The sequence below is a fragment of the Haliaeetus albicilla genome, chromosome 14 (genome assembly GCF_947461875.1).
Source record: "Haliaeetus albicilla chromosome 14, bHalAlb1.1, whole genome shotgun sequence".
NCBI lineage: Eukaryota > Metazoa > Chordata > Aves > Accipitriformes > Accipitridae > Haliaeetus > Haliaeetus albicilla.
Genome location: NC_091496.1, coordinates 7,556,218 through 7,568,454, shown reverse-complemented (window position 1 = coordinate 7,568,454; position 12,237 = coordinate 7,556,218). Strand labels below are relative to the sequence as shown.

The 12,237-nt window shown below is 49.1% G+C and overlaps 1 protein-coding gene and 1 long non-coding RNA gene across 3 annotated transcripts in view; one reads left to right on the top strand and one right to left on the bottom strand.

Moving 5' to 3' along the window:
* Positions 1-4,297: 4,297 nt before the first annotated feature.
* On the bottom strand, positions 4,298-8,502 carry LOC138688937 (uncharacterized). 2 transcript variants are annotated; one of them, XR_011327716.1, is made up of 4 exons: positions 7,054-8,502; positions 6,112-6,870; positions 5,629-5,737; positions 4,298-5,073 (listed from the first exon to the last, which is right to left on the bottom strand). It is a non-coding gene; the product is annotated as an uncharacterized lncRNA (long non-coding RNA). The 2 variants fall into 2 exon arrangements; XR_011327715.1 differs by having other exon boundaries at positions 6,112-8,502.
* A 99-nt stretch (positions 8,503-8,601) lies between these two features.
* CCDC3 (coiled-coil domain containing 3) overlaps positions 8,602-12,237 on the top strand; it is a 42,935-nt gene continuing 39,299 nt past the window's right edge. The window contains exons 1-2 of the mRNA XM_069801622.1: positions 8,602-9,026; positions 10,056-10,230. Coding sequence (XP_069657723.1) covers positions 8,614-9,026; positions 10,056-10,230 — 588 coding nt within the window. The 5' untranslated portion in view covers positions 8,602-8,613. The remainder of the gene's footprint in view (positions 9,027-10,055; positions 10,231-12,237) is intronic.

Genomic DNA, 12,237 nt, shown 5'->3' with positions numbered 1-12,237 from the left:
ATGGCAGGGGGGATGTGTTTTCACGTCAGCTGCTCTGTGAACACTGTGTCTTCACAGACCTGGAAAGCCCTATTCAAAAGCATACCAAAGAACAAGACCTACTCAAGACGCAGAAAAATACAGAGCTCATACACTAATGGAGCAGGGCATTGAGCCACTTTGTGAGGTTTGTCTAGATGGTTGGATGCCCATCAAACGATGGTGATGTTGGGGTCACGTTGGGAAGGCGGGCAGATGAAGGAGAGCAGATCTCTGGCTGCAGGTCAGGAGGGGACCAGCAGAGAGGCAGGGCATGACACTCAAGCTAAGCTCAGCTTTCTGCAGGACTTTCTGCAGGACTTTCGGCAATGCAAGCTGGCCAGTGTGACACTGCTGAGTGGTTTTACAGAAGGGCTGACAGCTCCTGTGGGGAAATGCAGGTGTCTCTGATGGTGTTTATACTGCACACCTGCAAGCAGCGCTCACAATAATTTTTCAATATGATGTTCAGTAAGTTAAATTCCAAACATTAATTCCTTCCTTCATTCCTTCTTTGCCTAAAAATTTCCTTGAGCCATTACTTCCCACACTGCCCCTTGTCTCCTGTCCTGAGTCTTTCCTTGCCTTTCCTCCCAATTCCTCTGCCTTTCCCCTGCTGTCTCTGGTTTTCTCTTGGGCTCTGTATCACCTCAGGTCTGCCTCATCCCTCATGTTATTTCCTATTCCCTTCATCTGTGGGACTTCATGGGGTGCAGGAGCATTTCTCACTCCGGTAGTAGTCTACAGTAATCTACTACTCAGTAATCCGTGCTGCCTTGCCCCCCTTTCCCACAGGTCTACCCCTCCAGATGTGCACACACATCTGTACAGAAGGGGTACTCCCAGAGCCAGGAGGCTAGAGTTAAACCCAGTTCAGGGAGCTGCCAGATTCAGTGGGATCCCCCCACCAGATCCAGAGCTCCTCGGCTGTTGGATGAAACATGGATGGCAGGCAGTTATGTTCCTTACCACATCCCTGGAAAAAAGTCAGTTACTCCACTGATTAGTGCAGTTTGAGAGAAGAGAAATGTGCTGAAAAATAAGCATATGTTGTCTTACAATGGAAAATATTTAAGTAAAAATGCTTTAAATTGCGTAAAGGTGTTTTGTAAGAGAACTGTCATATACCATGAGGCAGCTTTACCGGAAAGAACATTTGTAATGAGAAACAAATCACAGTGACCTTTGCTATAGGGCTTGAAAGCAGGTTTCGTTGGGGTTGTGGAGACTCATATGCCCTCCAGCAGTGGAAGAATTAAGATGTTATGTTTAACATAAACAAGAGAGGTTTAATCCCAAATCCTCATGTGACAGCACTTTGTGTTCTCTTAAAAGTTCAGTAATTCCATAAGCAAGATGGACAGTTGGGTTATTTTAGGCTCAGCGAAAGCAAGGGAGGGACAGAAGGGACATCAAAGGGAATTAAGTCATCAGAGTAAGAACCCAGTTGTGAAAACTGAGCAGAGTGTGAGTTCAATTGCATTAACTATATAAGGTGCCAAGGTCTCTCATTATAAGATGCCTTTCTCCCCTTTTTGTTTTATCTAGGCAAACTGCAAGAAGAAAGGTTGGTCTGCATGGGACCATCCTAAGTCAGGGCCATGCAACCTCCTGGACACACATGCCCGTTCCTGCTCAGTCAGTAATAGCATGAGAGTCATGATTCTCATTGCCATATGGGTTCTACACAAGATCCTCTGAGGTCAGATGCTGGTTTCTGACTGATGAAGGAAAGGTAAGGTGGTTCCTGCAGACTGGAAGGCTGCACAGGGAGAGACGTTGTCTCTGATGACCTGCCTCTGCTGGACCTACCTGCACATCATCTCTGCATTCAGCAAAGACAGAGCAGGCTTTTGTTTGAGGGCATCTTGGCCCTTTTGAAAGGCAACCCCTTCCCCAGCTCAGGTTTGTCCTGCTGCTCCTCTGCCAGGGGCACAGGGAGAAGTCAGCCCTGGCAATCTGTTACCATTTAGCAGCACTAAATTCACTTTAGAAGAAGACGGTGTCAAACATGTTACCTCCAGCTGTGATTCAAAAATTAAAACAGATTCAACTCCTTGAAAAGATAGGAGGGACAGGATATAAATCCAGAAAACTTGAGCTATTAAAGCAAAGGAAAAACATTTCACATCTCCATCTTCTTATCTCCCAACAAGAAGCCAAAGTCCTACAATATCGCTGCTGCATTAGGACTTAGGCACATACAACATCACTTTCTTCATTGCTCCCCTGCAGCTGAAGAGACCCAGTGTGAGTGACTGGGTGCTGGAGGGATGATTGTTCTGAACCCAAACCAGGCCAGAATTGCCTTCACTTGACTGAGCTAGGATTGAAGTGCAAATTTTACTTTGCCAATGCAGTTTTTCTTCAGGAGTGACCAATGGAAATTGCTCCATACTTATGTAACACTGGCCAGCAGAATAAATGTGGTTCTTGGATGAAGAAGCAGAAAACCAAATAGGATTGGTGGTGCTGCCCTCTCCCTGGCTCTTTGGAGACCAGTCTCTACAATCCAGAGCTCATCTTGGGTCTCTGCAGGAGAAAAGGAGGTTGAAAATCTGGGGCAATCAAGTGACATCATTGACTGGTCTGGTCATAGTCTGGTCATTCTGCCACCAAGTACAAGAAACTGTATTCAATTTATTCAAGGGAATGCTTGATTGTTGGATTATAAATGCCAAAACTGGGTGAGGATTTCTAATAAGAGGGTTCCATTCTCACACAGCAGACAACAGTGCTACATGGCTGGAAGCTGAAGCCAGGCAAATCAAGAATGGGAAAAAGCATTGGAACAACTCACCAAGGGGTGAACTTGTTTCTCCACCACCTGAGATTTTAAAGTGAGGGTTGGATGTCTTTCTCCCACTCTCTTCTTCCAAATTCAGTTATGATCTTGACACTGGAGTCCCTGGGTATCATCTTCTAGCTCAGTGTGCTCAGATTAGACTTTCCTAACAGTCCCTCCGCTTTTAAAACCTCTGTTTTATAAGAAGTGCATTTACCTGGACCAGGGTTCACCCCAGGGACAGGGGAATTAGACATCTTTATTCATTCCTCCACAGCTGTGGGAATGATATGTTTTGATATTTTTCCCATCGCCAGTTGTGTCAGTGGTATGTGTTATGCAGATCCGTGTCTACTGGGAGCTATGCTCAGACAGCGCGTTTTCACATTGATTTATGAACAGACTTCTGAGTGCAGCAACTTCTGGCCTCCGCTGACTTGGGCTGGAATCAGCTTGCACGTTGCTGCTATTCTTATTCTTGGACCTGCAGTCATGGCTTACGAACCAGATGCTGCAGAAATGCAGAGCTGAGGAGGTCCTTGCCTCAAAGCTCGTCTGTAAGAGCCTGGCATGAAGCAAGGGGTGGATGTGGGTAGCCAAGGGAGCCCAGGGAAAAGATGGGTGGTGAACGTGATCAGTAGTGATGAGCTAGAAAAAGAGTGCGTGTAGCAACAAGTTGGGTAGATAGTGGTGGGCCAAGGCTGGGTCTGCCCAGGAAAAGATGCTGCAGGACTCAAGACAAGAGAAGAAAGAGCCTGCACGGCATCTTTGTTATGTGAATGGTAGGAAAGGCACGTCTGGGAGAAGCTACAGGAAAAGTGTCTAAACAACCTTGAGAAGAGAGAGGAAAGTCTAAGGTGAAGATGACATCCAGGTTATGAGCCCAAGTGATAGATAAGAGGAGGTGATAGTGTCACTGATTGAGAAAGGGAGAAAGAGTCACTTGGAATGAGAGTGACAGTTCCTCTTCAGCCACGATGGGTCTGAGATGAGGGCCAGATGTCCCCAGATGTCAGGGAGCCAGGCTGAGGTGGGAGTTTGGGTAGGAGAACACAGACAGAGGTCCCTATCCAAAGGAAACTGCATTTAAATTGGTGAGACTTGTCAGAAATTGGGGCAGAGAGAGAGGAGAGCAGGACCGTGTGAGCACAGTGAGGGCAGGATGGGGAGGATGGACAGTGGGGAAGGGTGAAGACTGAAGGGGCCAAGAAAGGGCAGAAAGTTACAATGAAGGTGTAGGCGAAGATCTCCATCCATACCAACTCTTTGATCCTTCGACTCATTTTTCCATTCAAATTCTAAACGGTATTACAGAAAGCCTTTTTAGTGCTGTGCATAAAGTAAATCTTTTCAAACTCTTTGAGACAGCAGTGTATTCCCGGCTGATCCCCAAAGACAGATCCTGTTTCTTCATGGTCGTGATTACTCTTTGAAAGGAAGAAATGTAAAGAGCTACAGAGAACTTTGGCCAGGGAATATGATTTTTTTTTTTTTTAATAGGAATCACCCAGCCCAGACATTGGTACAAAAACAGTTAAATATGATGGACCAAATGTCAAACTATGAGAAGAATGACTCAAGTTAGAGAAGCATAGACAGAAGAAGCTAACGAAAACATCTCTTCCTGCGGGGACACTAACACAGCCAAATATTCATCTTTGTAGGTCACCCAGTTTAAAGAGGGGTGGGCAGGGGGAAAGAAATCTGGGTTTGATATTTTGTACCCTGGACTACAAAGGAATCACTGCGGATATATAAATAAAAGACAGCTGGGCTGAGGTTTCAGATCACCTACACCCATCAGAAAGGCAGCCAGACTCGGAGTACCGTGCTCTCTTGTTTGATACCTGGACTAACGCTCAACTCTGTCAATACTTTAAAGGCAAAGAGAGAGACAGAGCAGAGCTATGTTTTATTAAAAAGCTTAAATCACCCGCATCGACAGAGAAACAGCAAAGAAAATGACACAGCCCTGAGGGAGAAACCTTTGGTTTAAATATCTGTAAAGATGTGTGGAAGAAAAGGAAGAGCTCCTGCCTGGGAAAACCACAACCCTGTCTCAAAGTCTACAAGACTAAGCGGAGGAAGTGAATGAATAACTGTGGCACATGCATGAGTGGCTGAAAGCGCAGCCTGAGCAGTAATTGGCTCTATTGGTGCTCCTCTGATTAGCTGGTTTTGGCTACAGCGCTCGTCAGACCCACGCTGAGTTCACAGCACAGAAGTATTCACGCTGCACTGAAGAACGTCTCAGATCAGCCAGTGGATCCCTGCAGAGAAACAGCAAACAGAGATCTGAAGGATGCAGTCTCCAGGGAGGGTTTCTAAATCCTTACTTCATGTCACTAATTCCCTGTTAGCCAGAGCTGGAAGAGAAAGGACTCCTGGAACGGATTCAGATGCTCCTGCTACTTTGCACTACCTCAGAAATGAAGGAAGAGAGAAGAAAATTGACCGTGCTTCTGTGGAGAGAGATTTAAGAGCAAAATCATGTTAATCACTGTGATCTGAATGTAGGCGGTTCTAATTCTTTACTAAAATTCTGATCTGAATGTTGCTAATGAAATCAAACAGCAAATAGCCTGAGCGACCAGCTTGTCGGGATGGGAAGGAACGGTTACACACTGATGAATCTCCGGAGAGCCTCCTGACAGGGGGAGGTCTCAGCTGGGGATGTCTCACAGAGGGCACGGGAGAAGATAGGCCACCCTGAGACCTTACAATGGCACTGGGCACAGCACCAGCAAACATAAATGGAAGAGAACAAGGAAATCAGGCACTTTCAGGTGAGACATATTTTTATTTTTATGTGAAGACTTGCATACCTACTGCGTCTGCTCCAGAGTTTTGGCCAAGCTGTCCTTTTGTCTCATTCAGCTCTGAAGTCAGCTCCATGGACTCCTGCTGTATCCTCAAAACACCGACATGACCACTCTGCAGGATGATAGAGAAATTCCAAAGAACATTAATTACTTGCTTCCACACTCTGGTAATCACCACCAAAAAGAGAGTCGGAGAGCATCACCCAGAGCCAGTGTACACCAGCAAATGCTGTTGTGTTTTCTGAGATGGCTCACTGGTTCACTCTCGCCAAATATAAGCACTTTAATTTAGACTACTAGCAGTAGCATTAAGGAAAGACACATCCATGTTTTGGGTGTGAGCTGCCCATGTCCCTCCCTTTCTCACCCTGTCCTCCTTCCCAGCTGCTACGTGGTGGCTAACTGAAATGTGAGGAATAGCAGAACAGATCACAGCTTAGATTAGATATTTCCAAAGTTATTCGAGGACAGTTGACCATTACTCACTTGCAACACACAGTAAACAGAGATGAAGCTAAAGTATGAGCCTCTTCTACCTAGAAGATATCAATGTCATGTGTGTATACAGAAGAAATCGCAATTGTGATTCACACAAGCTAAGAATTTAGTTCCCAGGACAAACCCAACCAACCTACGGTTACAAATGTCTCAGCAGCTTCTTGGGGCTCTACCTCCCCAGCAGCAGTGCTGGAGTAATAACATACCTGAGTGTTGCTGCCCACACCCAAAATGAGATTCATGTCGCTGAAGCCGCCAGGCTCTGACACCAGTCGTACCACTTGGAGAGACCATGGAGAGACCACCTTGGATGCGCTGAGCATTTCTCCCATCACCTGCACCACTTCTCTCTTTCTTCACATGAACCCCATGTCTTTGCCAACATCTTGAAGCACCGTTTCTTAACAGAAACCTGAGGTTCATACCTCATGTAGACTGGATTGCACAAAATGCCTCCAGCACTGCCCCAGCTTTGTGTGAAGTCAACAGCAGCCTCAATTCTTTGTTTTTCTCCTTACTTCTTATTTATGTATCTAAAAACTACAGAATGAGGCTCTGAAACCTTCTCTACCACAGTTTTTTCCCTTCAGTTTCCAAAGAAAAAGCAGTTTTTCCTGGTGGTTAACATTAAAAAAATATTGAGCTTGTTGGTCTGTTGGGATTTCTTGAGGATATTTTCTTCAAAAAATTCTTTTCAGGATTGTCTTTTAAGCTTTTTTTCCTGAAGGTTGGAAGCAATTTGTTGATCTTCAAGAAACAGATTATTAAAAAAAAGTTAGAAAAGCTCTATCTGTCATTCTGGAGTTTTTGCTAGGAAAAAAATAATCAGAATCTGTTTCTGTTTTAGCAAGAACCAACTTTGCTTGTTCTTGCGTAAAGCTATGATGGAATACATTGTAGGACCATGCCATCATGAAATATGAGTATTACCTTTGTTAAACTCTTCAGCACACAGCTGAATCTGATGAAACTATTCCAGAGGGAGACACTTGTCACAGAAGAAGTCTTGTCTCGCTGTCATGAAGTTGGCTCAGCATTATTTAACTGATGATTCATTATTTTGCACATTATTTTGAACACCAGTCATGCACAAGGACCCCCCTGTACCAGGCACAGCGCAAACACGGAACAAAAAGGCACCTTCTGCTTCCAAGGGCCCCTAGTCCTTGTAGCGGACTGGAAAGGCAGATGGAGGCAGACAGACAGACGGAGGATGAAGTTAAAGGAACCAGCCAGGACATGCTGTCAAACTTGTAGTAACCATCACAGCTAGGGAGAGATTTAACTGGGACCATGTCTCCATGATATTGATATTCTAACAAAGGTTTTGAAGCATCCTGTGCCCATTCCTGACTCTATTATCCCCAGTGAGATCAGATGTGGGAAAAGGAGAATACTGAAATAGAAAGAGGCTATTTCGGACTGCGAGTGGTGTGGGGCCCCCGGGAATGCTCGGGAGAAGCTCCACAGCAGTTTGTATGTGGGGAGAGGGTCAGTCCCTGAGCCATCTGCCAAACAGCTGGAGAAGCCCAAAGCTGCCTCAGCCAGTTCTAGAGGGTAAACGGTGGGAAGCTTTTTATTTTTGCCTTGCTCACCAGGTGTGTTTTGAAACACGGTTGCAGGCTGCTAGGAAGAGCTGCTCTCCCCCACTTGCGAGTTTTTCTCCATCCTCACTTGAAGTGGGAGAAGTGGGTGGCCAGGGTTACAAGCTTCACACACCCCCCCCCCCCCAGTCTTCAGTTTCCCAGGCTCTTCTTTCCCAGCCGGAGCTGTGCACAGCCCATCCTGCTCCACTGGGACCCCCGCACTTCCAGCACCCTACGAGCCACCCCTTCACCTCCCAAAGCCCTGGGTGCCCCCAGTGCCCACCCCGGGGCCAGAGGAAGCCTGGCAGCAGCTGCCCTCCCCCCGGGGTGCGCTTGCCCTTCGCATCTCTCCCCTTTTCCATCTCGCCTCTTTGCACTCTCCGTCCTGTCCACCTCTTCTTCCCTTTGCATTCCTCCTCTTTGCAACTCTGCCTTTGCATCCCTCCCCTTTGTATCCCTCCCTTTTCACCTCCCCCTTTGCACCTCTCGCGTTTACATCCCTCCCCTTCGCCTCTCTGCCCCCTTCGCATCTCTGCCTTTTCCCATCCCTCCCCTTTGCCTCTCCGCTCCTCGCCTCTCTGCCCCCCTACACCCCCTGCCCCTCTGCCCCTCCACCTTCCGCATCTTTGCCCCTTTGCCCCCCGTCCTGCTTAAATCACAGCCCTTTGGCTCTCTGCCTCCCCCCCCCTCCCCTTTACACCCCCCCCTTTCTCTTCCCAACCCCTTCCCATCCCCTCCTCTCTGCCTCCCTGCTTTTTCCACCCTTTCCCACCTCTCCCCCAGCTCCCCAGACCCCCGGGCCAGACCGCAGCGGCTCCGGACCATCTGCCCCCCCCTTCCCCGACCCCTTTAACCCCCCTCCCTTCCCCTCCCACCCACCCACCCACCCGCGGAGCCTCCCACGATGCCGCCTCCCCCGCGGCTGCTGCCGCTGCTGGTGCTGGGCTTGGGGCTGGGGCTGGGGGGGCGGGTGGGCGGCGGGGGGGGCTGCCAGTTGCCGGCCGAGTGGCGACCCCTTAGCGAAGGCTGCCGAGCCGAGCTGGCGGCGATCATCGTCTACGCGCGGGTGCTGGCCCTGCACCCCGACCCTTACGGGGCTTATAACTACCTGCCTTGGCAAAGGGGCCCCCCCGGTGGTCCCCAACAAGGAGTTGGGGGGCTTTTTTATTCGGCCGAGATCGAGCTGCTGTGCGATCAAGCGTGGGGCAGCATGTTGGAGGTGCCCGCCGGCTCCCGCCTCAACCTCACCGGCCTCGGTTATTTCTCCTGCCATTCGCACACCGTCATGCAGGGCTACGCTTATTTCTTCTTCCTTCGGTAAGTCCCGGGATGGGACCGGGAAAAGGAGGGGGGGGGGGGTCCCGGTGGTGGTAGTGGTGGGGTCGGTATCCCAGCTCCGGGGCATCTCCGTGGCCGGGGGCGGGGGGATGCGCTCCGTCCCGCTGCCGCCTTCCCTGCAGCGCCTTCTCCTTTTGCGCGTCCTCCCACGGTTCCATCGGGAAAAAAAACCACAAACCACAAAACAACCCAAAACCCAACAACCCAAGCCCAAATTCCTACTAGTCCAGCATTGCCGGGCAGCAGATGTACGGGGAGCTTGCTGCGGAGCAGCTCCTGGGTGCTGCTGCTGCTGCCTTCGGTTTTACGGTGGGACGGTCACGGCGCTGGAGAAGGGCCAGCGGCTGTTCGCCGAAGTTTGGCACCGGCGTTTAAAACCCATCCCCAAGTACTCTCCCGATAGCTTTCTCTCAGGGTCCCAGCCAAATCCTGACTTCGGGCTCATCGAAAGAATAAGAAAATAAACCACAATGTGGGAACAGAGCCATTGCCGTGACCTTTCAGTCCAAGAGCGCTTGCGAAATAGTACTCGTCGCTTGTTTCGAAATACTTGGTATATTCTTGTGCTGGGTGCCTAACGAAAAACAGTTTGATGCTGCCTAGTGCTCAGTCGGTGGCAGTATCTTTAAACATGTTTTACACAAGTTATTTATTGACTGCTCGAGGGAGTACTTAAACTCCCGGATCAAGGGCAAAGCGATGCAAATTCCGTAGGAACCATGGGCCAAAATACAGATTTGCCTCATCGTGGGGGTTCATTGATGTCTGCAGGGTGGCGGGAGCCTCTTAGGTCCTTACTGCTGCTGCCTGGTCCAGTCCTCTGGGGTGGAAACTGCTGTCTTGGCAACTAAGCGCCAGGAGAACTGAAAGCGGTGTGCCAGCTAAAAGTCTGTCTGTGTGACTTTGGTGGCATTTGTTGAGCCAGGCTGAAGTACGAGGGGTGACTTCTGCGGGAGGGAAAGTGCTGTTCAGCCTCACGGTGGGCTGCCCGTGCAATCTGTGTTTCAGAATGGATGAGAACTACATCCTCCTGCCGCACGGAGTCAACTTCCAGGAGGCGATTTTCCCGGACACCCAGGAGAACAGAAGGATGTTTGCCAGCCTTTTCCAGTTTTCTAACTGCTCGCAGGCGCAGCATGTCTTGAGCTTCTCCAGTGACTGGGAGATTCAGGAGGACAACCGGGTAAGGGATTTATTTGCTCTCCATTGCTTGTCTTCTAAGTGGGCACAGGTATTCCTATGTCGTTTGCAAACGTACATATATGAATGCAGAGCAGCAGGTCCCTGATTTTCCCGGTCCTTTGGTGGTATCACTGGCAAAGTAACACACTGGTGGGGAGATGTTAAACTCTGTTTTCAAAACTGACCTCTGTGCTAACTCTTTAGCTTCCCGTGGACCTGAGCAAAGCTTGGTACCAACCTGTTCATGAGCAATAGGTTGGAAACCAGTATTGCTTGCAATCCTGTCCTACTCCACACAGGTCATTCCTGGCTTTGCTGTCTCTAGACCCCATTCTTTAATTTTGGCTGAAATGTTCAGGAGCAGAGCTTTGCTGCTTTACTTCTGTGTTCATCTCATCTAGAGAGAGCAGTGCCTGGACCTTCACAGACTGTAAGGGATTATTCTTGCCTAACTCCACATAACAGCATAAACATCTACTGAACTAATTGCCCTAAGCTGTCTTTGTAGCAGCTGGGGAAAAATAGACTGTTGAGGGCATGTTTTGTCTGAGTGATGAGGGCATGGTTCATCTGAATGATGCCGGCACCTACTTCTGAACAAGCTGAATGAAATGCCTCTTTCTGCTCTCATGGGAGGCCACAGCAAGTAGTTCACCCTCTAGGCGATCCTCCCTTAAGAAAGCACATTTTTAGTATGGAAAGTCCAACGATGCCCGTTGTTAGTGGCTTCTGAGCCCCTTTATGGAGCTGCAGTGTGTGTAATAAATGCAAGATTTTAATAAATACTTCCTTGGCAAAGAGGAGCAACCCGCAGTTATGTGTGTGCATGTTCTGGATATGCATATACATTTGCAAAAGTGGAACTTGGAGAGCTGTTTTAGTGCCAAACCTGGTTTTATGAGGCTGGTGGTTTCCACTAGTAGCCAAGAACATTTTAAGCATCTCTTTAGGTCAGGATGGACAGGACATGTGTCATCGCTTGCGTCTTCTGTGGATTCATCCAAGGCACAATATTTACATATGGCAGCAGAGGCACTGGTGGCTTGTTTAGGGGATGGATGGAGGGAACTCGGTAGCTGGCTGAGCCCTTTCCCTTTACCAGCTGGCCGACCACTGGCATACAAAGTTTGAGCTGCTGCATGGCTGTTTGGCCAGTGCCACAAACTCGCTCCTTGGGATGCCCCGTGAGTGAGTGTTTTCTCACTGCTGGTATTTTGGAGAGGGAGTGGGGAACAGTGATATTCAAATAACATATTTGGGGAAGCAGCAGGAATGGAGAAAATAAGAGAAAATGAATCATCTTACAATTAGATGGCAGAGCCGTAACCCTGGCTGGGCAGGAGGGGGGAGACGGAGAGCCCCAGTCCCAGCCCTGCCTCCTCCCTGCCAGCCCGCAGGCTCCCCAGTGCCCCAGGCAATGCATTTGGCAAGTAAAGGTGCTGCTGCTGCCAAATCCACAGGTTTTGCTCCGGGGGAGCAAAGAGGCATTGGGGGACCACCTGATCCAGCTCCCGGTGTCTGCCACTTGTGATGCCTCTGCACTGTTTATTGAGCAGCGCTGAGCTAAATGCAGGGGTTCCTGGTGGGTTGGTGCTCGCTTATGCCAGCGGTGAATCTCGCCGGTTAGCTTTAATGGAAATCACGAGGCAGAAACCCCCAGGGTAAGTTGCGGCAACCGAAAGCGTATGTATCAAAAGTGCATTTCAGCTGTTGTGCTCTTTGACCCCATGCAGCTGTGAGCAGACCAGGCGGGGATTAGAGCTGCTGGTCGCACAGACCGGGGTTGGGGGCTTTACATACTTCAACACCCACCCGTTCAGTGAATAAATTCAGCACAACTGACGGACGCTTTGTGTCCCCTTCGTAATGAAAAGTAAAAGCTTCCTCTGCACCAGTTAAAAATAGTTTGGGCTGACTGTGCTCCCATTCACCTCCTGCATCTGTGTTAGCCTGGCTCCCGGCGCCTGCGTGCCCCAGCCTCGGAAGGGGATGGCGTTTTTGGCTGCCA